Raw genomic sequence first — 22,754 nt, forward strand, 5'->3', positions numbered from 1 at the left:
GGATGAACAGGGTGCCACAGAGAAGACAAACAGACTGTGCTTGTACATGCAGGTAACATGGGGAATAATCAATGTGCTATTAATACACATATAGATTTTGCGCCACTCTTTAAAAAACCCGACCGGATTGGTTAATTGTGTGGTCATGAGTTGAATGACACCATGTCATAACGATGTGTCGGGATGAGAAAGCTTATCAACTGGCTGGTTTAATCATTTGCCATGCACACACAATACAGTTTTCTAGCACTGACCGTGTGTTACCACATATAAATCCAATGCACTTTTCATACTGCCCACATTCTGTCATAATTATTTAAACCATAAAATAATAGTTAACTATAATGAGCCTTGATGCTTCCAACTGTGAAAGTTTGTTGTTGGCTTCACAATAAATTAATGCATTTTAAAACCTGAATGCCAAGTCAAAAAAACATACTCCCACTGTTTCTTCAGAAAGTACAGTGATTAAGTTACCAGGCTGCAAAGTTGGGGCCCAGCTGTTAATATAGAAAAGCCTAATAAAGTGCAGTTCAACAGCTTTTTTTGTACAATGTCAATGTATATTGAGAACAATATATGCCGTTTCACCACTAACTGGGTTTTCTTTCAAGAAGAGAAAAAAAGAAAATGTTTGGAATTTTGCTATAAACATTAGCTGTATTTCCAGTCACAGATTGGAAAATATAGGATGGATTAAGAAAAATCAAATACACACTTTTCAGTCCATTATCCCACCAAATTAATAATGGTAATATAACAGCTTTGTCCCAACGTGGCAAATGTTTCATTAGTCTTTCTTCCACTTATAAGGAGAAAAGTACAACCCTCAAGAGATTGTGGGAATTTTCTGGGCTTTGATATTCATTTTTTTGTAAAGGAACATTCTTAATATGAAATGATTGGGAACGTCTACATTGCCTTTGAAACATACTAGCAAAATTAATATTTATAGTAAAACTGTCATAATGATGGTGGTTTGCATACAATTTGACTCCATGGTTGTATTCTTTGCACAAAGGTGGAATTTGCAATTCTTATCTCCAAATTAACGATCTGTTCACTCCTGCTTTGTCTAACAAACAATGGAAAAATGTGATTAACTGGTAAATTACGGACGTGATCTTTAGATTTCAGAGGACAATCCACAGGTGGTGCCAGATATCCTTTTCCATGGTTTGCATAGATTAGATGTAAACATAAGACAGGTCTCAGAAGGCTGAAGCGGAACTACAATTCTAAAATCCTCCCACAGTATTATGCACACTTTACTTTGCAACTGAGGAGCAAACTTTTGATGGCTGACAAAGTAGTCACTTAACATTAAAAAGATATTATACACCCAATATTCTTTTTTTAACCCCTTAAGGACCTGACGTATTTGTATCCTTCATGACAAAGGCTGTTTTAATACGTTTGCAGTTCTCGTGTTTAGCTGTAATTTTCTTCTCTCCCATTTAGTGTACCCGCATATATTTATATATTTTTTTCCAGAACAAGAAAGGTTTTTCAGATACCATTGTTAATTAGATCAAATTTCCGATAAAACAAATAAAATATGGTTAAAAACACAACTCGTTTTTATTTAAAAATATATTTTACGCCTCTTAGGCCTTTAGAAATAGGCCTGCAACTAACTATTTTCATAAATCGATTAGTTGGCCGATTAATCAAAAAATTATTTTAGGTCGGATTATAAAACTTTCATCTTACATTTGATAAAATCGATTCAACTAATTGATAATGAAATTCATTGGCAACGATTTTCATTATCGATTAGTTGTGTACCCAATGTTTTTATGTTTTTGGGGGGGTTTTTTTGCAAGTTATAGGGCAATAAGTACAAGTAGTGTTTTGCTATTTAAACATTTTTTTCAGAGCTGATCATTTTGCCCCCATGTGCTATTTGGGTCATATATTTTTGAACACTAGATACCCCAAGGTATTTCAAAATGCTGGTATTTTAACCCTTTTCGTTTACAAAATCTAGTACTAGCCTTTGCCACAGTCTGTGGTAGTATTTTTTTTTTGTATTTTCTTCACGCAAAATGTACTCCAGGTATTTCTAGCTCCTGATATACATCACTGTCAAACAACACTCCAATATGTGTTCAGCAATATCTTTTGAACACAATACCACCACTCATGCATGGTGTTTATCTAGTTGTTTGGAAGATAAAACACCACATTTGGGAGGTGTGCCCCCCTCCCCATTTGGGACATCTTTAAACCTGGTTAAATAAATTTACCCCATTAAACCATACCATATCACTGCACATAATCATTTTGTTACAGTGCTGTGGGGTGGGTTTTCGGTGTCCCTGAATGCCTCAATATTAAGGCATTTCAGCAACACCACTGAAGCCCATGAGGTGATCAACAATCTTTTAAATCAGGTGTCCATTGGCATACAATGTTTGGCGGATGTTGGAGCCCCGGGGAGGGGCCACACAGATGCCGATCTCGTTGTTGCTGAATGGCTCGACATCGAGCAGTTATAGCAAAACGGTTTTAGCGAAGGAAGTGCTCTTAGATCGTTAGGCCTGTTTAATGCCATGACATGGCAGGCACATCATTGGTTATGGGGTTAATGGTTTTATTCCTACAACACAGAGATAAAGTTCTCTCATCTTCCCCATGACATTTTTCATATTAAACAATGAACTGAATACAATGGACGTGTCAAACATTCAGTCTAGACCAGGTATACTCAACAAACTGCGATGAACTGTGTGCTCTGATGCTTTTCTATCAGCAATTTGAGCTACGGTAGCTTGTCTGTTGGATTTGACAACACGGGCAAGCCTTCTCACCCCCCAATGTGCATCAATGAGTCACTGGTTCACTACTTTTCCTTCCTTGGACCATTTTTGATAGGTAAACCCCACAAAAGCTGCAGTTTTAGAGATGTTCTGGCCCAGTCATCTAGCCATCACAATTTTGCCCTTGTCAAAGTTGCTCAGATTCTTATGCATGGAGTTAATCAGCCCTAAATCTAATTCACTAATAAAGCCCACACCTTATTTTCAAACAGTAGCTTATTTTAAGCGAGATCTTCATTAAATACTCCTTCGCTCTGTTACATACAGAGCAGCAGGATCTCACATCATTCCTTCGCACTGCAAAGCACTATGAGAAAGGATTGAACACCGATTGTACATGATATTATGTGTTATTTTATAAATATGATCAATTTAAGACACTATGAAATTATAATCTTCAGAACAGTGGCCCTATGTTTGCAGCACAGAAGGGATGAAGCATTTTTGCGTTGCAGGCAATGTGATCAGTAACTGTTCTAGGCAGATGATTTGCATTCACCAGGATCATAAAAGAAGAACGAATGAACAATGGCTGTTAAACAAAACAGTCACTAAGATACAGAGAAGCAATGCAAAGAAAAAAAAGATACTAGACAAACAATGTCAGCTGTTAACAGCTTGTGAAAGAATATCCATAAACACGGCTGTGAATTATAGCTATGCTGGGAACTGAGAATGATGTACACAGATATTACACCACTGCAACAATAAGGAAAATAGAGAACACTCATAAAAACGCATTCATCTTCTGACCTTGATCATTTGAACCAGAATTCAATTTTGGGTAGTGATTTACAAAGGGAAGGCCCTGGCTTTTATTGTAGTTTTCTACAGCCTTTGCGTAACGTGCCCCCCCTTCGGAGTAAAAGGGAAACATTTTTGACAACCTGATAATGCCCTGTACGGTACATTCAACTTCATGAAGAGTGTCTTTTGCAGAACCTCAACCCTACCTATTCCTGGTAACGTAATAATGGGCTTCCAACAGACATTTTCCCCGAGGATACCTGAAGCAATATAACCCCCGCTACTGCTGGCACTTCCGCCGGGGCACCGGCATCACATGACCTTCTGATGCTCATTCATAGAAGCTCGAGTGGAATTGCCGGCCAGCAGCAGAGGTTTATCTACGCGCATCGCGCAGACGTTCACCACCTGCCCCTTCTAGACACCAAGGATTATGGGGAATGGGGGTAAGTCTGGGGGGGCAGAGTGGCATATATGGGTATAAGGTGTATTTGTGGGGCAGAGGTGCATAAATGGGGGGTCAGAGTGGTAAGCCTAGGCAAGGATGTGCATAACCGGGGGGCTTTTATTGTAGTTTTCTACAACCTTTGTGTAACGTGCCCCCCCTTCGGAGCAAAAGGGAAACATTTTTGACAACCTGATAATGCCCTGTATGGTACATTACATTTCATGGAGTGTCTTTTGCAGAACCTCAAGCCTACCTATTCCTGGTAACGTAATAATGGGCTACCAACAGACATTTTCCCGAGGATACCTGAAGCAATATTGTCCAATCCTGCCAATATACCATTAGGACACTGACATCTGAATTAACCAGGTCATTCATGAGAGCCAGGTCAGTGTTCAAGTACGGTATATGTATAAAAAATGTTAGCAGATTAGATAATACATACTTTCCTCAAACACAGATTCTCTGACAACAGAAGACTAACATCTACGTTTCATTTGGAGAAGGAAGGTGGCTGCATCTACTCACGCAAGGTGAATACTGGCTGAAGATGGTATACAGATCAAGAAATGTTATTGCAATGGATTTCAGTGATCAACATATTTGCCATCAAATTGCTAAGAAAAAACCCACACCTATTTTGTTCTAATCAAAGAGATATCTTCCCATTCTTGTAAAAACAGGGAAAGCTTTGTATGTCACTCATCTCCAAGTAAACTTGGTATATCTGCTAAACCCCCCCATCCACACACACTTATAAATGCACATCCAAGAGTCCCAAAGTTAAATGAGCAACAGAATATCCTTTCTTCCCCAGGGCTCATGGAAGAAAACAGTGTCTGGCTCATTGATGCCTTGAATTGACAACTATACTGGCAGGTACAGACGAGTACCTGCTCAATACTGGTTTTCCAAGGGAATAGTCTGACAATTAAACCACAACAAAAATCTCTTGTAACATTTCATGTAATCAAAACTATTTCAAATAGCATAAAGACAAGTATTTGCAGGTTGCTTGATAAAATACTGGACCCATCACCTATATCAACAGAATCTAGTACAATGCTGACCACTAAGTACTGCTTCTGTGAGCCAGCAAAATGAAATCATCCAGGGGACATAACTTGGATCAGCCAGTCTACAATGGACACCATGCCACGGTTTAAATGTAAAATTACAAGTAATTATTTACATATAATATACATACATGCACACTGAAGTAATTAAAACCACCAAAATTTGAATGAAGCTTCAAAAGCTGCCACTAATACCAGTTATCCTGTCTTCTCAACATCCATTAGTAGACTCCAGATGGAGCTATATGGATAATTTGGATTGCTCACTTACTCAATAGCTACCAGGCGTCACCGGTACCCAAAGTCCACAGCTGTCAACATTGTGTTTCATGCTGTTCCAGGTAAAAGTGTACACAACCCAGAGATCAATAAAGGTAGAGCTTTCTGATACAAGAAGAGTAAAGTGCTTCATGAATACGACATATAATAATTATTTTCTCACCAACCTGCTCATTGAATACCTACACTTTCCCATCATGGACGCTGCAATGCATCATCCAGGCAGGACTATCGTCTGACATGGCACAATTTTTTTTTTTTAATTGCCAGTTTATAAAAGGTAAGGGAAAAGTTCCCAAACTGAGATAGGGTACACATTCAATGAATTCCCATAATAGTTGTAGCTAAGGGGAAAACAGTTCATTAACCCCTTGCTGCGCTGAACTGGCCTACATGCCTGGTAGAAGTCACATACCAGAAAACTAACATTACTACAATCTTCCATTCTTTTAAGTTTGTGGGAAAGAGCACAAGGGTCTATTTCGGTTTCAGATTCTCAAGGGCTTTATATATATAAAAAAAAAAAAAAAGAAAAAAATCAAAGCCAGATGTTCAAGCACCAAGGGAAAATAAAACATGGAATCCATGAAACAGGATCTGCCACTGAGGATGGAGAGGGGGGACACACTGGCTACCATCAATGAAGTCACTAGGGAGGTGACAACACACAAGGCATTAGAGTCTGCCACATTTTCCAAAATAACACAAGAAATTTTAAAATTATGATTGGTCTATTATGGTATAATTGCGCTGAATTCTTGCTTTGTATTGTCTAAAATCTATTAAGATCCACTATTAAGCACCAAAAAGATTTTACAACTATCATCCCATGAAACACACTAACGTTAATTTTTTTTTTTTTTTTTTTTTTTTTTTTTTTTTTTTTTAATTGGACCAAAACTTTATATGCAAAAGAACCTTATAAAATACGACCATTAGAAGTAGAGAGCTGGAACTCTGAATAAAAGAACGTATTAGTGACTACAAATTTGTTTTAAAGAAAAATAAGTTACTTCTTCTCTATTGTTGTTGCTGGTGGTTGATTGGTTCATATGAATGATGGGAAGGGAATGTAGCTTTTAACCTGGAAACAAATCCAATGATGGCCCTGCCACAGGCTGACACTAACTTTAGCTTCCGATTAATTACCCTAATTGACCAAAGTGCCTTATATAGTTTTAATTAATGAATGATGGTGCCAGCTAAGAGTGAGTCCATCTTTAAAAAGTGTTAACATCTACCACCTTTGATCGTTAATATTATTAGTATGGTTTACTCTGGCATGAAAAAAATAGTTTGTGGCACAGCAAAAGAAGCAGATTTCTTTTCTGGGATCCAGCAATTGCCATTTAACTCTTTCCAGTAAGGCAATACAATAAGAGGTTTATTTACAGTACAGTTGTGGCAACACAGCATAGAAAATAATGCCAGTAGGAACTAGTAAATGTAACCGTGTTGAACACCTAGAATTATTGATCAGAGATTCGACAAGGAAGGAACCAAACATTGTCATTGTTTGCTTTAGCCAGAGGATAGGGTGTAAAAGGGAGCGTTTCACTATAGAAAGGAGATTAACTCTTACAGCTGAAGGCTATATAATGAGTTTGTGCCACATTGCCTTTTGTAAAATAACAATCACTTATCTTGTTTAGGAGTAAATCTACAGTGTGGATTGCATGTAAATTCATACACACATACCCCATACCTACCAGCATTCCATAAAGGTGGGATACTTTTGTGGTGGTGAGGGTTTACTAATTTGTGTTATTTTGTGACCTAGTTATGTAATTAAGGCATTCATTAAAAATATATAGTTATGTGACATAAGAATAAAAACACCAGTCTCTGTACATAGTATTGTGACTTTTACCCACTACATCAATGTGATGCACTTAAACCCACCAAACATTCTGAGCTTATAAAAAATGGAGAAATCAGGAAATGATTTTCGTTTTATTGAAGGACAGTCACTCTTAATTGTGGACACTTCAGAGCAGTGCTGTTTGGAGCTCCTCTGGAGGCACATAGGCATGTGCACCCATACACCAAATATTCTTACTGGTCAGATCCCGACTTCACTCCTTCTGCACACATCAGAAGCTGCTGCTTGTAGTACCTTTACCACCTGTCTCCTGGTTCCAGCTACCCATCAAGGAACCAAGGCCACCCAAAGCTTGAGGGCCAATAAGCATGTGCTTTTAACCTATTATGTTCTAAGTTGCTTAGATTGCTAGGGCCAATTGGACTGCAGCTGGTGCTTTCGTCTACATGACATAAATGGGTTAATGAAGTCTGAAGAAAAGTGAATTTAAATAGTTTATTCACTCACCATGTACCGTGTCAGGTAACATCATTCACTATTCCTTGTTCAGCCTCACACTCTCAACCTTGAGCCAGTAAGCACCCTTGAGAAACTACCGAAGGGCATGTTACTATTATACTTTTTTTTAAAAAACCATTCGTTTAAATCATTTCCAGCACCTGAAACAATCATGTTTCTAAAAGGTAACAAAAAATGTAAATGATTGTAATTCCCTAGTGTTTCGGATTTTGACAATCGATGCATTTGGCTCTGCAACACCACCGTTTATAAAAAGATCAATTTTTAATGTCAAATTTAAAAATACGCAGTCAATATATCAAATAAACTAATGCCACTGTGTTAGATTAAAATTAACATATATTTGAAACATACACAATTTTTGTCATGTGAGGATGACCACTTGATGCTTTTTTTTAGGCCAATCTAACAAGGTTTGCATCTATGTAGATTAGTATCTTTCTATTCAATCCACTTAGAGATTTAGGTGCAGTAGACGCACACAGAATACAAGAGACAGATCCTCCTGTGAATGGGTCATCAACAAGAAACATAAGCGGAAGGACAGCCTAAGCTGAGTGAACTTGTAAGAAAATCAAGCCTGCTTATCTGTATGGGAACAGACACCTTAAATTCCTTAGAAATTACATGGGTATTCCTCCCCATTACATTATCTGTCTCACATTGTCAAGTTGGCTAAGGGTGGTAGGTCTGGTGGGCAGCAGCCTCAATACTTGTGAACTATCCAGGTATAGTTTACTGCTCACCTTATATGCAAACCTTTACTAGTTACTTATGTATTTAAGTAGGTCATTTAGTTTGTCTTTGTTTCATTCAATGAGATCACGCTTATCCATTATTTATATAGCGCAAACAATTTACGCAACACTTCTTATAATACATATGTTTAAATGGGTAGGACAAAACTAGAATTAACAGACTAAGAAAAATCTATACATTAGGTAATGAGGGCACTGCTCCCGGACCCTCATTATATAGTCTCAGGGTTTTCAGCATCAGCCTCAGTGTAACAGGGTGAATTTATGTATTCTCACGGTCAAGCAGTCTGAAACAGACCTTCACATTCTACTATGATGATATCCAAGTAGCCTACATGGAGCTAAATAGTACCGGTATACCATTTGAATTACTTGATTGAATGCAGACAACTTAATTAAGAATGCATCTACCGCCTAACAATCTATTATCTTTGTTACTGCAGCCATTACCATTAGCAGGTCACTGCAGAACCTTTGTAATGGTGTGTGCAGAATGCACCAAGAAACTACTTGCCCATATTGTAGATAAGCTGGTAAGTTACAGTTAAATGCTGCACTGCTCATAAGCATATTTGATGGCAAGAAATACTTTCCCAGAGGGAAAAGGGTTGGCACGGATGGTGTTACTATTCACAGTCGTTTTTAGGGTACAATGCACTCTTGTTTAACAGAGCTTAATTTTAGTGCATGAAAGCATTGTGCTGCATAACTAAAACTGGAAAGTGAATATGCTGAATCTGTATTACCGAGACTTATATCCCGTTTATCCAGCAGTTACACAACAGAGCGCATGTGGCTCCAGGCCAGTGTCCGAAAGGCCAATGCTCTCATTAGATGCCGCAATAGCTGAATGTCAAGTGCTTAAATTCCACAAAAGACTGGACAGTATCTGAAAGCTCTATCGCCTCTTAACATTTTCCAAATACTTTAGGGATTTTGAGTTCTAAATCTTTATATTTACATAGCCCTGGAAAAAAATGCATAACTGTTCATCATAGCATAACCAGAATTATAGTACTCAACTACTCATCAACATCTTATTAATGGACACCAGGCTACAACACTGTAAAGACTTGTGAATGTAAGCCAAGGCCTGTATCTATTAAGCTACTGCAATTAAATCTCAAGGGAAATAAGTGTACAGGCTATATCATTAACTATGCTACATAAGTACATAGCATATGAGGCAACAGATGTCATCTTCAGATGGAAAAGGACTTTCCTGAAAGATAAAGCCATTAAAGCCCCAGGACAATCAGCCTAAACAACTGGAAACATGAAAGAGAAGTTTTTTTCTTCAACAATAAAGTACTATGTGTAAAAATGTTGCCATATTTCCAAACTGCGCGCTTAAAAAAATACAAAATGCCCACAATTCCATTGATAAGAATACTTGGGAATGTGTGGGTATGGCAAACTGTGTGATCCATGCACCTGAGTCTTATGGGTCTTTCCCTATTTTATAGGAGAACAAACCCATTTCAAATGCCCTGATGAAAATTACTGATAAAGGATCGGACAATGAAAGCGTGAAGCTCCATGCCACGCCATCCAACGAAAGACCCAGCCCTGGAGGGCTCCGCAATCAGTTCTTAAAGTGCCTCCTAAAACCAGGTATGCACATAACATCACCTCTGTGCGGGTGGCATCGTGCTAGTGTACATCACTAGGCTTTTTACTATGTCTACTCTGTCAAACAAATGTTTTCTGCCATCATCTTATTTTGCTGACAGCAGAATCAATTAATACTTTTGTGCCATACCATGTTTGATATCTACAATAGAAGAGGGCCTGGACTGTGATAAGAGGTTCAAGTCACAATAGGAATTTCCATGGAGGAGCAGGGATGGTAGAAATGGACTAGATGACATAGGAACGAAGGTTGACCTCAGGAGCTTGAAAAGAGCTGTGGAACAAAAGGCATCTGGTACAAGAGAAGCTGGTGTAACTTAATTTTTTCGTCAATGACTGAAGCTTTTCCGGAGTATTTTATTAAAAAAAAAAAAAAAAAAAAAAAAAAAAAAAAAGTAGCCACCAGGATGTTAGAAAGTCTTTAGGTGGCTTTTTCATGACTGAATGATTTTACTAATATTCTATACATTCTCTTTCTGTAAACACGTTTTGGGCAAGAATGGATAATGCACACAGAGCGTGTTCTCAGCCTGAAGTCTTTTGATTTGTTTTTTTATTTTAATTTACCCCTCAGTCTGAATATTCCCAGGCCTGACGGAAGGTCCAGGCCATATTTTACTGTATGTAGTCCTGGTCACCTATCCAATGGTCATCCCGTCACTCTGCACTGAACAAAAAAATCTCACCCAGAGTTTGTAATTTTATTTTTATTTAAAACGCCACGTGGCTTTAATATTGCCACTGGTGGATCCGTGTATAACTGTTAGGCCTCCAAACATTGATGTATAGCGATTGTGAGTTGTTTTTTTGGTTTTTTTAACAGCACATAACAAGGGAACACAGTTTGATCCTTTACTGCTGCCAGAAGGATGCCAATTACCTATTCCACCGTTTAAGTAAATACTTACATGTGTGGACTGAGTTCATAGAAATTTCGGTTTCTGTATTCCTCCACTTTGTCTGGTGTGTAAATTGGAAGCGTCCTATATGGATTCACAGATATAACCACGCTGCCAATGTATGTCTGAAAGGAGAAAGAAAATAGCATTGAAGCCTATTTCCTGCCATAATCAACAAACGCTATTCAGTGATTCATGGAAGTTCAAGTGTTAGAGACTGCTCCTCACATGATAAGCTTCAAATAACGTACACTGGTCAAACAACATGATACTGCGCCCCATAGACAGATTTACATGGCAACCCAGGCTGTGTTAAAGGGCCCCTTGCCAAATAGCAGTAGCCATGTGGACAGAATTTTACCAATAACTAAATTACCTATATGGTTTCAAATTCATGGTTACTACAATAAGAGGGTACATTGTCATTGGAGAACAATTGCAATTTGAAATCTGATTTTAATAATCATGTTAAATTTGCCCTCTGCATACCTCCCAACTGCCCCTCTATTATCCACATCTCTCTATTGCAATTTCTTTATCGGATGTCCACATCTGGGGAACCCCAGGGTTTGACTCTGAGTCTTGGGGTTTTTGCCCAGGATGAAGGTACAGATTCTGCAGGTCAAAAAATCATATTCTACACTGCTGTGATTACTTCATATACAAGGACTGCCACAATAAGTTATTTTTCCACCAGTATATTATGGTTGATAGCTCTATTCGAATGCATGTGACTCAATCAACTCATCTTTAAATAGGTTTTCCATAAGGACTAGTATTAGAGCCGTTTGGCGAGCAACTACACAGAATCTTCAGGATGGGCCATTAGGGGTTAATATTTCAAGAATCTCAGGATCAACTCATTTAGAAAGTTCCTGGTATGCCGATGTCCCTTTTCTATTATATGTGTGGTAGGTGTGTGCGTTTACAAGCATTGGTACATATGTAAATTAAATTGTGTCAATAAAATACATTACTCCTCGTCTAAATGCCTTACCTAATTATATAGTTATTATAAGGTCACAAAGCCACATACATTTTAAATAAAGCATCTAACCATACAATCTGAAACAAAAGTGTGTCTCTGGCTATTTATATATATAATTTTGAGCTCTTATGCTATAAGAGCTATAACATAGCTTCATACTTCCATGTTGGTTTTCTTTGATTAAATATTAAATAACAAGGAGAGGTTGCATTAAATTTCACCAATCCATGGGTGTTTTGGCATTCTCTGCCCAGATATATAATGATGTTTAACAATGATTATTGGCGCAGCTGTAAACATGAGCTTGTGCAGAATCACATCACTGATCACTACATGTCCCAACCCATGATAGTCTTTGAATGAATGTACTTAACACATACCGTTGGAGAAGGAGAAAAAGGGTCTTGCTCTTAGAGTAGTCATAAACACAAATAATTTGCTTTGGCTGAAAGTGTTATTTTCAACCTTAACCTATTTATATATTAAAAAGTGGTTCAACCCACCCGGAAGTAAGTGTGTGCGTGTAAAAAGCCTATAGACATAGGATCCTGGAATAATTGGTTGGTGCGAGGTTACCCAGATTATTCGAGAGGGAGAATTTTGAAGGCCCTGAAACACTGACTTCACTAAGACAAGAGAAGAATTAAAATGTCCTACATTAGTCTTACTACATTCATTTGATAATACAGGAACTGGACAGATTTCTCGCTAGAGTTTATTTATTCTCAACTTTTTCATTTGGTCTTTGGTTTTCAAAAACATATAATCTAAAGAGACAACCATAGTTATTTCCAAATAGGTTTTATTCGTGCAACAACTAGATGTTGAATGCCATGATCTTCAAGCAGGAACCAAAGCATTCCGAGAATGCATACTCACTAATGTTCACTGGGGCCAAACGAAGAAAATCTCATCAAATTAACTTTTCCCTCCGCTACAAAGTTGCCAAATCAGCAGAACCCATCAAATATGATCTGAAAATGAAATTTTAGGAGCCACTTCCAAAAGAATTGCACAAAATGCACAAGGGGAAATTTACGAAATGCAGTAATGTAGAACCAAGTATGGTAACTAAATCCCACTATTTGGGATGGCGTTCCTTGACTCGTATCTACCTGAAAGGATACACCTGACAAGACAAAGGTGTGAAGATAAAGACATTCCATTACAATTTTTTTTTTAAATCAGCTGCAATAGTCATTTACAACATTTCAGAATTTCTTATTCTTCATCGATGTTATTTTAATGGACAAAAAGGTGATTTTCCCCCAAACTTTTTATTTTACGTTAATAAATAAATAAACGTAGTTTTTATAAAGGTAGCAGAAGTCTTCCTTTTCTCTGTATCTGCTTATTTGATTATTCCCCATCATTAAGTTCTCTTGTTAGGATGCTCATAAACTTAAAAGTCCTAACAGCATTTAAGGATGGGGTAAGGGGACACTATTTGCATGGCAAATTAATTAGTTTAAAGAAAGGTATAATTTTAAGTGGAAACTGTAGACAGCTTTATCGAACAACTAAGCTATATGTGGGAAAATATTTGATGACATGGCTATCCACTGTTGGTTTCAATTTCTGTTTAGTTAAAGTTTTTAAAGTGCCTTTTATGAAACATTTTTTTTAAATTAGTTTTAATAAACTAAAACAGCATATATTTGCAGACATATCAGAGATTTGGAGAGAGATGCAAAATCTAAAAAACAGTATATAAATGCACTATTCAATAAAATTATGAACATACAAAATCATGTTATGCCCATTATGTATTGTGGTAGAGGAGATAAAAAGTCTGGTTTTATATTATTTTTAATAAGTGTTGAAAGGTGTGTTTCTGATTTGGTCCACATACTTCAACTGGCTTGGACTACATCATAGGAGAAGTCTACCCTTATTTACAGCAGGTCTGATATTCTAAGACAGGTCACCTATTGTTGGCCCCTCACTGTTCTTTACTGTCAAATAGATGTAAAGGTTCGATAGATTTCATATGAAGTTGATCTCCAGCTATGTTTTAAGGATAGGACACAGAGGAACTCCAAACGCAGTCCTACCCATGCAATTCCCACAAAAACAAGACTGTCATAACTCTGATTCAAGTGAATTCAGATAAACACTATAACTCAAACTAAAATGTATAATTGAAAGATATGTCTTCCTACAGTACAAGCAGCAACATGATGAGGCACAAAACACAGGGTCTGCTTTGTAAGGGGGGGGGCAACTATATAAGTAGCTCAAAGCCCACACCTTTAGGACATGGGAAGAGGGAGGCACAGATTTCTTATATATTATAAGAAATCTGTGCCTCCCTCGCTAGTCTTTATTTATTCTCAACGTTTTCATTTGGTTTTCAAAAATGTATAATCTAAAGAGACAACCATAGTTATTTCCAATTCGGTTTTATTCATGCAACAACTAGATGTTGAATGCCATGATCTTCAAGCAGGAACCAAAACATTCTGAGAATGCATACTCACTAATATTCACTGGGGCCAAACAAAGAAAATCTCATCAAAGAGATTTAAGCATTTAAGGATGGGGTAAGCCGGTAAGGGGATACTATTTGCAGGGTAAATTGATTAGTTTAAAAGGAAATGTATAATTTTAAGTAGAAACCGTAGACAGCTTTATTGAACAACTAAGCTATATGTGGGAAAATATTTGATGACATGGCTATCCACTGTTGGATAGGGTGGGCCAAACGTAGGTATACAGTACATATCGGATGATATTGTTTTTATTTTACAGGTAGCAAGAACGACAGCTAGTTCTAGAGATGCTGCACCAAAGATACCTGTATACCTACTTGTGGCCTACTCTGTGTGTGTGTATATGTGTAATATATATATATATATATATATATATATATATATATATATATATATATATATATATATATATATATATAATGTATCTTGTTCATTAATGAACTTGTGACCATGTTTTATTTCCCTTCATTTATATAGCTTAAATTCTCATCAATTGTATTTAAGAGGCCACATATCTTAATTCTTGGGGCCCCTAGAGGCCCTGAACTACCTATATGTATTACCCTGGTGGTTGCTAGCTGCAACTTACCAATCAATACTTTATATGTATGGTTTCTTTCAAATAACACATCTATATCTCACCGATTACCAGTACCAGTTAGTGTTCCCCTTACTAGTTTCTATACTACTATTAATCATTTAAACATTGGCAACCTATTCAATGACAGTAGTTACTTAGTCACAGCGTATACAAACAAGAGTGAAGAGTGTGTACATGCAAATAACGTTATCAACCCTCTTTTGTTTTGCAAATACCTTTGAAACAGCTATTCAACTTCCACATTTTCAGAAGCAAATGCGTATGTGCACACGATAACTTATTTTATTTTTAATGCCTTTTGACAAGCTATGTATTCTCCTGTTTGTTGTAATTTACCTTTCATTACATTCTAAAATGTATTTGTCTCCACTTTTTAAATTCAAGGTAGAAGTCAACTTAAAAACCAAACCTGCACGCATAGTGCTGTGGCCTGCATTAATTAACCATTTCAGTGATTGAATGGCGAGCATTTCAGTTTTCCACAGTATTGGGTGTATTTAGGCCTAGGCAGACCAGATAATCTTTGCAGAATGCTGCCTTATAATAAGTGCCACCTATGAAGGTACCGAGGCCTGTAACCGATTATAGTCACATGCTTCCTAATGGTGCTGTACACTGCCCAGTAGGGTCATACAAGTGTAGCTCCTCTAAAAACTTGGGTATGAGATGGGGCACAGAATGAATGTAAAGCATTACCATTAGCAACAGCCTCCGTTATAGATTGCTCCCATGGTCTGAACACTTATTTAAGCTAAAAAGGTATCATGCTTCACTGTCAATGAAACATATGGATGACCAAGTGGTGACCCCAGAGGACTACCAGGTCCAAAGTTTTCTTCTGGGGTCACACTGCCAAAAGGAATAGGCCACTCTTTCCTAACCTCCGCGGTTAGAAGAACAATGGGAGGACCAAGTCTTCTTAGTCCCCTCCAAAGAGGGGAACAACTAAAGTCTTCTGGGGTAAATGGCACCCAAAGGCCTGCTCACCTACCCCACCAAAAATCAGAACCCAAGTGTACTACAGCAGTACTGCTTGTTTCATTAAGTCGAATTATTATGTAAGGGGTTTTTTTTTTTGTCTTCTTCATACTGAAAAGTAGTGTTATAGATACCATTTTAAATGGTTTATGGCTTTATAGCCTATAACGCGCCGATGGACCGGGAGAGTTTTTAAAACTAATTTCATATTTAAGTGGCGACTATTATTGTTAATATATATATATGTTAATCTTTGTTAGCATCAAGGAGGCCAGTTGCATGCTGGTATATATCATGAGCAGAGTGGTCAGGAAATTAAGAGCAATTGATCAATGATTTTGTTTTGGTTTATTTTAGATACTAATTAAATTGGAAATTATCAACATAAGCAAAATCTGTATCTAAAAAGGGAAGTTTCATGCTCCAAAACGAAATAGTTAGATTAATTTATGATCTTTAAATATGTATTTTTTTTCTTCTCTAAACAAAAGGTTAAAATGACATTTTGTCTGTTCTTATGAAGTCCAGAATGACTAAATAAACTAGTATTGGGTTTCTAAACCACAATTATTTATGCCTCTAGCTGGCATTAGTTCACATAAAATGACTAGTCTGCTTGTCACAGATCAAAAGGATTTATGGCTTTAAAATGGTAAAAAGGACTCAAAAGTATCACATTTTCAGATTTGCAAAAAAACATAGGCGACTGTGACTGATATGCATGGCTGGACTCACTTGGCTCACCAGAAATGTATGGAAAGCCATGTTCCAATGGGTGAGATTTGCTTGTGGGCCCCACACATTCGCCCCATCCATATTTTTTTTTTACTACTGCTGCCAGTAAAATAGTCACAGAGTAGCTATCCTATAATCTGAAAGACTTGAAATAGGGTACAGAAGTAGTACAGTATATCAGGGCCGGACTGGGACTGAAAAGCAGCCCTGGAAAAATTTGGAGACCAGCCCCATATAGTTTATCTCACGGTGAAGCTCTTATACCCACACGCACCCCTTATACACACCCGAGTCACACTATGTGCCATTCTTTTTATCTCATTATTTGTATTAAAATGCCAGAAAGCAAAAGTGTTAAAAGGCCCTAATAAATGAAATACATTAGACATAATGGGATCAAAACATTTACTACTGCGAACATTTTTAGATGAAAGAGTTCCATTTTATTCAGTGGAACAAAACACTGATCACATTATTCTTCACCATATTCTGGTAAGAAACTTTTATTTCTTTATTAATTCATGTAGACTATTTTTTTTCCATATTTAATAAAAGCTATGATTGAGACATGTTTGGTTTTTATTTCCTTTCATTTGACAACCTACCCCCGAGTTATGCACCTCTGCCCCCAGGCTTGCCACTCTGCCCCCCTGATATGCCTTCTAACCCCCTATATGCCACTCTGCCTCCAGAAATGCCTTATACCCACTATATGCCACTCTGCCCCCCTGATACGCCTTCTAACCCCCTATATGCCACTCCGCCTCCAGAAATGCCTTATACCCCCTATATGCCACTCTGTCCCATGATATGCCTTCTAACCTCCTATATGCCACTCTGCCATATAGTGGCATATAGTGGGTATAAGGCATTCCTGGAGGCAGAGTGGCATGAAGGGGGTTAAAAGGCATATCATGGGACAGAGTGGCATATAGTGGGTATAAGGCATTCCTGGAGGCAGAGTGGCATGAAGGGGGTTAAAAGGCATATCATGGGGTACTCTGCCTCCAGAAAAGCCTTATGCCCCCCTATATGCCACTCTGCCTCCCTGATATGCTTTATACCCTCCTATATGCCACTCTGCCCCATAATATGCCTTTTAATCCCCTATATGCCACTCTGCCTCCAGAAATGCCTTATACCCCCCATATGCCACTCTGCCTCCCTGATATGCCTCAACCCTCCTATATGCCCCTCTGCCCCGTGATATGCCTTTTAACCCCCCTTTTGCCACTCCACCTCCAGATATGCCTTTTGACCCCCTATATGTCACTCTGCATCCAGAAATACCTTATACCCCTATATGCCACTCTGCCATATAGGGGGTTAAAAGGCTTATCATGGGACAGAGTGGCATATAGGGGGGTATAAGGCATTTCTGGAGGCAGAGTGGCATAAAGGGGGTTAAAAGGCATATCATGGGGCACTCTGCCTCCAGAAAAGCCTTATACCCCCCTATATGCCACTCTGCCTCCCTGATATGCCTCAACCCTCCTATATGCCACTCTGTCCCATGATATGCCTTCTAACCCCTATATGCCACTCTGCCATATAGGAGGTTAAAAGGCATATCATGGGACATTTTTGTTTACTTTATATGGCAAGCCGATCCAGCTTGCCATATTAAATAAAAAATAATATATGCCACTCTGTCCCATGATATGCCTTCTAACCCCCTATATGCCACTCTGCCATATAGGGGGTTAAAAGGCATATCATGGGACAGAGTGGCATTTAGGGGTATAAGGCATTTCTGGAGGCAGAGTGGCATGAAGGGGGTTAAAAGGCATATCATGGGGCACTCTGCCTCCAGAAAAGCCTTATGCCCCCTATATGCCACTCTGCCTCCCCGATATGCTTTATACCCTCCTATATGCTCCTCTGCCCCATGATATACCTTTTAACCCCCTTTATGCCACTCTGCCTCCAGATATGCCTTTTGACCCCCTATATGTCACTCTGCATCCAGAAATGCCTTATACCCCTATATGTAACTCTGACATATAGGGGGTTAAAAGGCATATCATGGGACAGAGTGGCATATAGGGGGGTATAAGGCATTTCTGGAGGCAGAGTGGCATATAGGGGGACACACTTACATACACACACATGCCGATTTTTTTTTTGTTTTTAACAAATACAAAACACATTATACAGTACAAAAAATACATCATTTTACTCACCTTCTACTTCTCTTGACATCCTGGTAGCTGCACACTGTTCTCCTCTATGCTGCCAGCCAGGATGCCACTGACCTGACATCCGGTGCTGCAGCAGTCTGAGCGCGAGGGGGCGGAGCTTCCACCTCACGCTGCTCCCATCACTATGCAGCCATCAGACTGCTGGGAATGTAATCTAAACGGCCGGTGCGTGCTGATGCCGCCGGCCGGAGCTACTTTAACACTTTTTTTTTTTTTTTTATATGGTAAGCTGGATCGGCTTGCCATATAAAGTAAAAAAAAAGTATTAAAGCAGAGCCGGCCGGCGGCATCAACACGCATCGGCCGTTCAGATTACATTCCCAGCAATCTGATGGCCGCATAGTGATGGGAGCAGCGTGAGGGGTGAAAGGTCAGTGCGAGGGGGCGGAGCTTTCACCCCTCACACTGCTCCCATCACTAGGCGGCCATCGCACACGGCTGCTGGGTGCTGATGCCGGCCGGCCGCATCAGCACCCAGCGGCCGCTTTGATTAGATTTCGGGCAGCCTGGGGAGCAATTGCCCCCCTGCCCAGCCCGCCCCTGGCACCGAGGGAGGCGTTGAATGCCATTTGCAGCCGCTCAGCGGCTGTCTTCAGGGTAAGTCTGCTGGCCGCCCAGCCCACGGACCTTCCGGCCCACCGGGAAATTTCCCGGTATCCCGGTGGGCCAGTCCGGCCCTGCAGTATATTTGTGTATTGGCCACGCAAATATTGTCACTGCGTAACTGCGCCAAAATAATTATACAGGTAAGAATTAAATTACAGATATAATAGAAATAGAATTTTATGACACTATCGATGACATGTGTGCAAAGCAGAAATGTAACAATTTGCAAAGGGAAAAAGGTTTAACTCCTTGAGGACAATTGACACGCCAAGGCAGGTCACCACGTTAAGCCATATTTATAGTTTCCTCCAGAGTACTACACCAATGAAATGTTCCAGATTTTGCTTTTATAAATATAGGCTTCTTAGGGAAATTATATAAAAATTATAGTTAAATAGGTATAGTTCTAGCAGAGGCGTATCTAGGGTATGGCAGCTATGGCTCATGCCATAGGCACCATTTGAAAGGGGGCGCCAGTGAGCGGCTTTTAAACGCCATCTTTTTTTTTTTTTTTTGATGCGGAGGAGAGAAAGGGATGCCTAGCAACGGCTCGGCACCCCTCGTTCTCCCCCGCATAAAAAAAAAAAAAAGACAGCGTGCCATATGCTTGCCATAGGCGCTACTTTCACTAGGTTCTAGTACCTTAAAAGCAAATCATTACAACCTAAGACTGCGGTACAAAACACACTGTATTCAAATGTACACCCATTTGCAGATTGTTCTTACTGAATAGGTTGTGAGCACACAGGTACTTTTTGAGTTAGGCATATGAAAAACAACACGAAAGTGTTTTTACAAAATGTGTCCAAAACAGAGAAAATTCAAATGAATCCATACGTCATCTACACGGCTACATTCTAAATTCCCATCGCAGTGTCAAGCTCCGACATGAATTTCACCCCCAGGGACTAAACCGCATACTATCGGTCTCCGAAGAGCAAGTACATTGTTTTTATCACTTTACTTCAAAAGGGTCATATGCATGTGTAGTGTTAACGTTTTTATAAAGAAAAATCTATACTTACATATATTTCACTGTGATCAAAACGCTGTTTGAGGTTATCAATAAAGGAATCTTCATTGAGAGGTTCCAGCAGTACCATATCACCCACACCTATCATGTTGTCTAGAAGGGATGTTTTCACCTCCATTTTGGCCATTGCACCCTGAAAGACAAAAGCGAAGCACATAAAAGATGTGGAAAGTGCTCAAGGCTGTATCATGAAAGAGTACCGATTCCAACATTGCCTTTTTGCCATGATCTGCATTTCCCTAATTAGTCTTTAATCCATTATTGGATACACTATAAAGCCATGTTAATTTAAACCCACAATCACAAAACCATCCCTTTGGTTATTTAACACGTGCCACCATAAATAAGCACCAGACTCCAACATCTCCTGATTGCTCCTGTTCCTATCATAGATAACTACCTATAGCTTGTGCTTTGTGTGCATCAATTCCTGCCATGTTATTTCCCATCCCCTCGCTTCACTCTTACAAAGGATTCCAGAACAGGTAAGCCGTTTTACTATAACTTGACCGTACACCTCTCTGTGGCCGCTGGTGTAAACTTATACTCAAGGGTATATCTCAGTAAGTGTCAATAGCCGCCCTTCAGGTTATTGACTTGTACAGGATAAACGGCAACAACCTTGACTTTGTTGAAACTGCAGGTTGTGTAAATTAAAGAGCGATACAACGTAAAGCAATCTGTGCAACGCGGTGGATATTATGTATAAAAAACGTCTTGGATGTAAAGCATCAACTGAAATGGGCCAATCAGTAAGATCATTCCATGGGTCACTGTGGTTATATGGCTGGCAGAATCTAAATGTTATACATAACCTCCCTCTGTGATTCTACTGGGCAATGAGTAAATACAGCTGCAAGTGTCAACAAAAAAGATCTGGTTAAACATAACTCAAAATTACGAGCAAAAAAGACTATTACACCACGTTGTATAAAAATAAAGGATAAAAAAAACAAAGATCCCACTTATTACTTAATAAAACTCTCCATAAAGAACACATTTTCCAAGATCTAGTTTTGCATTAGCCCCATCTCAGGGAGAAAGATCAGATACAACAAAACTACAAGAGTAAAATAACTACACACCCTATAATAAACAGAATACAACCTTCATTACGCTCTGCTAGATAACGCTGGCTCCTGCTTTCAGCAAGAACGCGCAGGGAATTTGGCTGAAACTACATCGCTCTGCCTCATCTCTTGGAGGTCAAGTCTGAAGAGCAAATTTATCTGCACCGGGGTCAAAAGATGATTGGCAATCTTAACAGTAACCCTAGAGTGGGCTGAAGCGAGAAATAAAATCCAGTGATGTTTTATATGTTATAATATATGCAACACCCTAACAAAACGGATGTGCCATAGCTGTGTGTCACGCTGTGCTCACATTACTCCACTTAATTAGAACATTTGGCAATTCTACTCCCATATGTCATTTCTCTCTAATTCTGCAATTTCATAAAACAAAATTTCATAAAGTAAAATTTAATCCTGGTTGGGATTTTTTATGATGACAGATTTAACAATGCTTTAAGGCACTTAAACATTGAAAGTTATATTATTAAATAGACTTAAATAGGCTACAGGGGGGTTTCAGGAGATACTCCCAGGGACTACATTATCACCAATATCTAAATCAGGGCACTGTCCATAAAAGCACAGACATCCAATTAGCACACGCTGGAGGGTCATCACATGCTGCCTTAAAGCTAAATCACAAAGTGTTGCAGTAGTACCCCACCACTGTATTGGGGTGTGTATAATGATATATACATACTGCAGGTACTGCCAGATTATGTTCAAGATAATACAAAGTCTGAACACCAGTACCTTAAATGACCGACTTAAATGTGACACTCCACGATACACCATGCTGACCGAGACATTAACCCCTTAATGACAAAGCCCGTACATACGGGCTCAAAATGGTTTAGGGACGGCCCATTGTCCTTAAGTGGTTAAACAATAGATCCGTATATATTGTACGCATCAGTTAATGCAAAACGCTAAGGAGTGGTTCAGAATCAAATGCTGCGTAACAGTGTTAAACTTAGTCATTCTTTTTCTACTTAAATGTAGCTCTAAATCAATACAATGAAATGATCAAAAGGTTGATTCAGAT

The 22,754-nt window shown here is 38.8% G+C and overlaps 1 protein-coding gene across 6 annotated transcripts in view; it reads right to left on the bottom strand.

Moving 5' to 3' along the window:
- The window catches only part of MYO1B (myosin IB), an 83,929-nt gene that overhangs the window by 50,603 nt on the left and 10,572 nt on the right, over window positions 1-22,754 (bottom strand). For 5 of the 6 annotated variants that reach the window (XM_053471845.1, XM_053471840.1, XM_053471846.1 and 2 more), the window contains exons 2-3: window positions 20,629-20,769; window positions 11,012-11,127 (exon numbers count right to left, since the gene is read on the bottom strand). In XM_053471845.1, the coding sequence (XP_053327820.1) occupies window positions 11,012-11,127; window positions 20,629-20,763 (251 nt within the window). In that variant the 5' untranslated portion in view covers window positions 20,764-20,769. Of the gene's footprint in view, window positions 1-11,011; window positions 11,128-20,628; window positions 20,770-21,721; window positions 21,739-22,754 lie in introns of those variants that run through there. The other variant, XM_053471842.1, reaches the window with a different exon arrangement.

Source organism: Spea bombifrons, chromosome 7 (genome assembly GCF_027358695.1).
Source record: "Spea bombifrons isolate aSpeBom1 chromosome 7, aSpeBom1.2.pri, whole genome shotgun sequence".
In the NCBI taxonomy this organism is placed as follows: Eukaryota; Metazoa; Chordata; class Amphibia; order Anura; family Pelobatidae; genus Spea; species Spea bombifrons.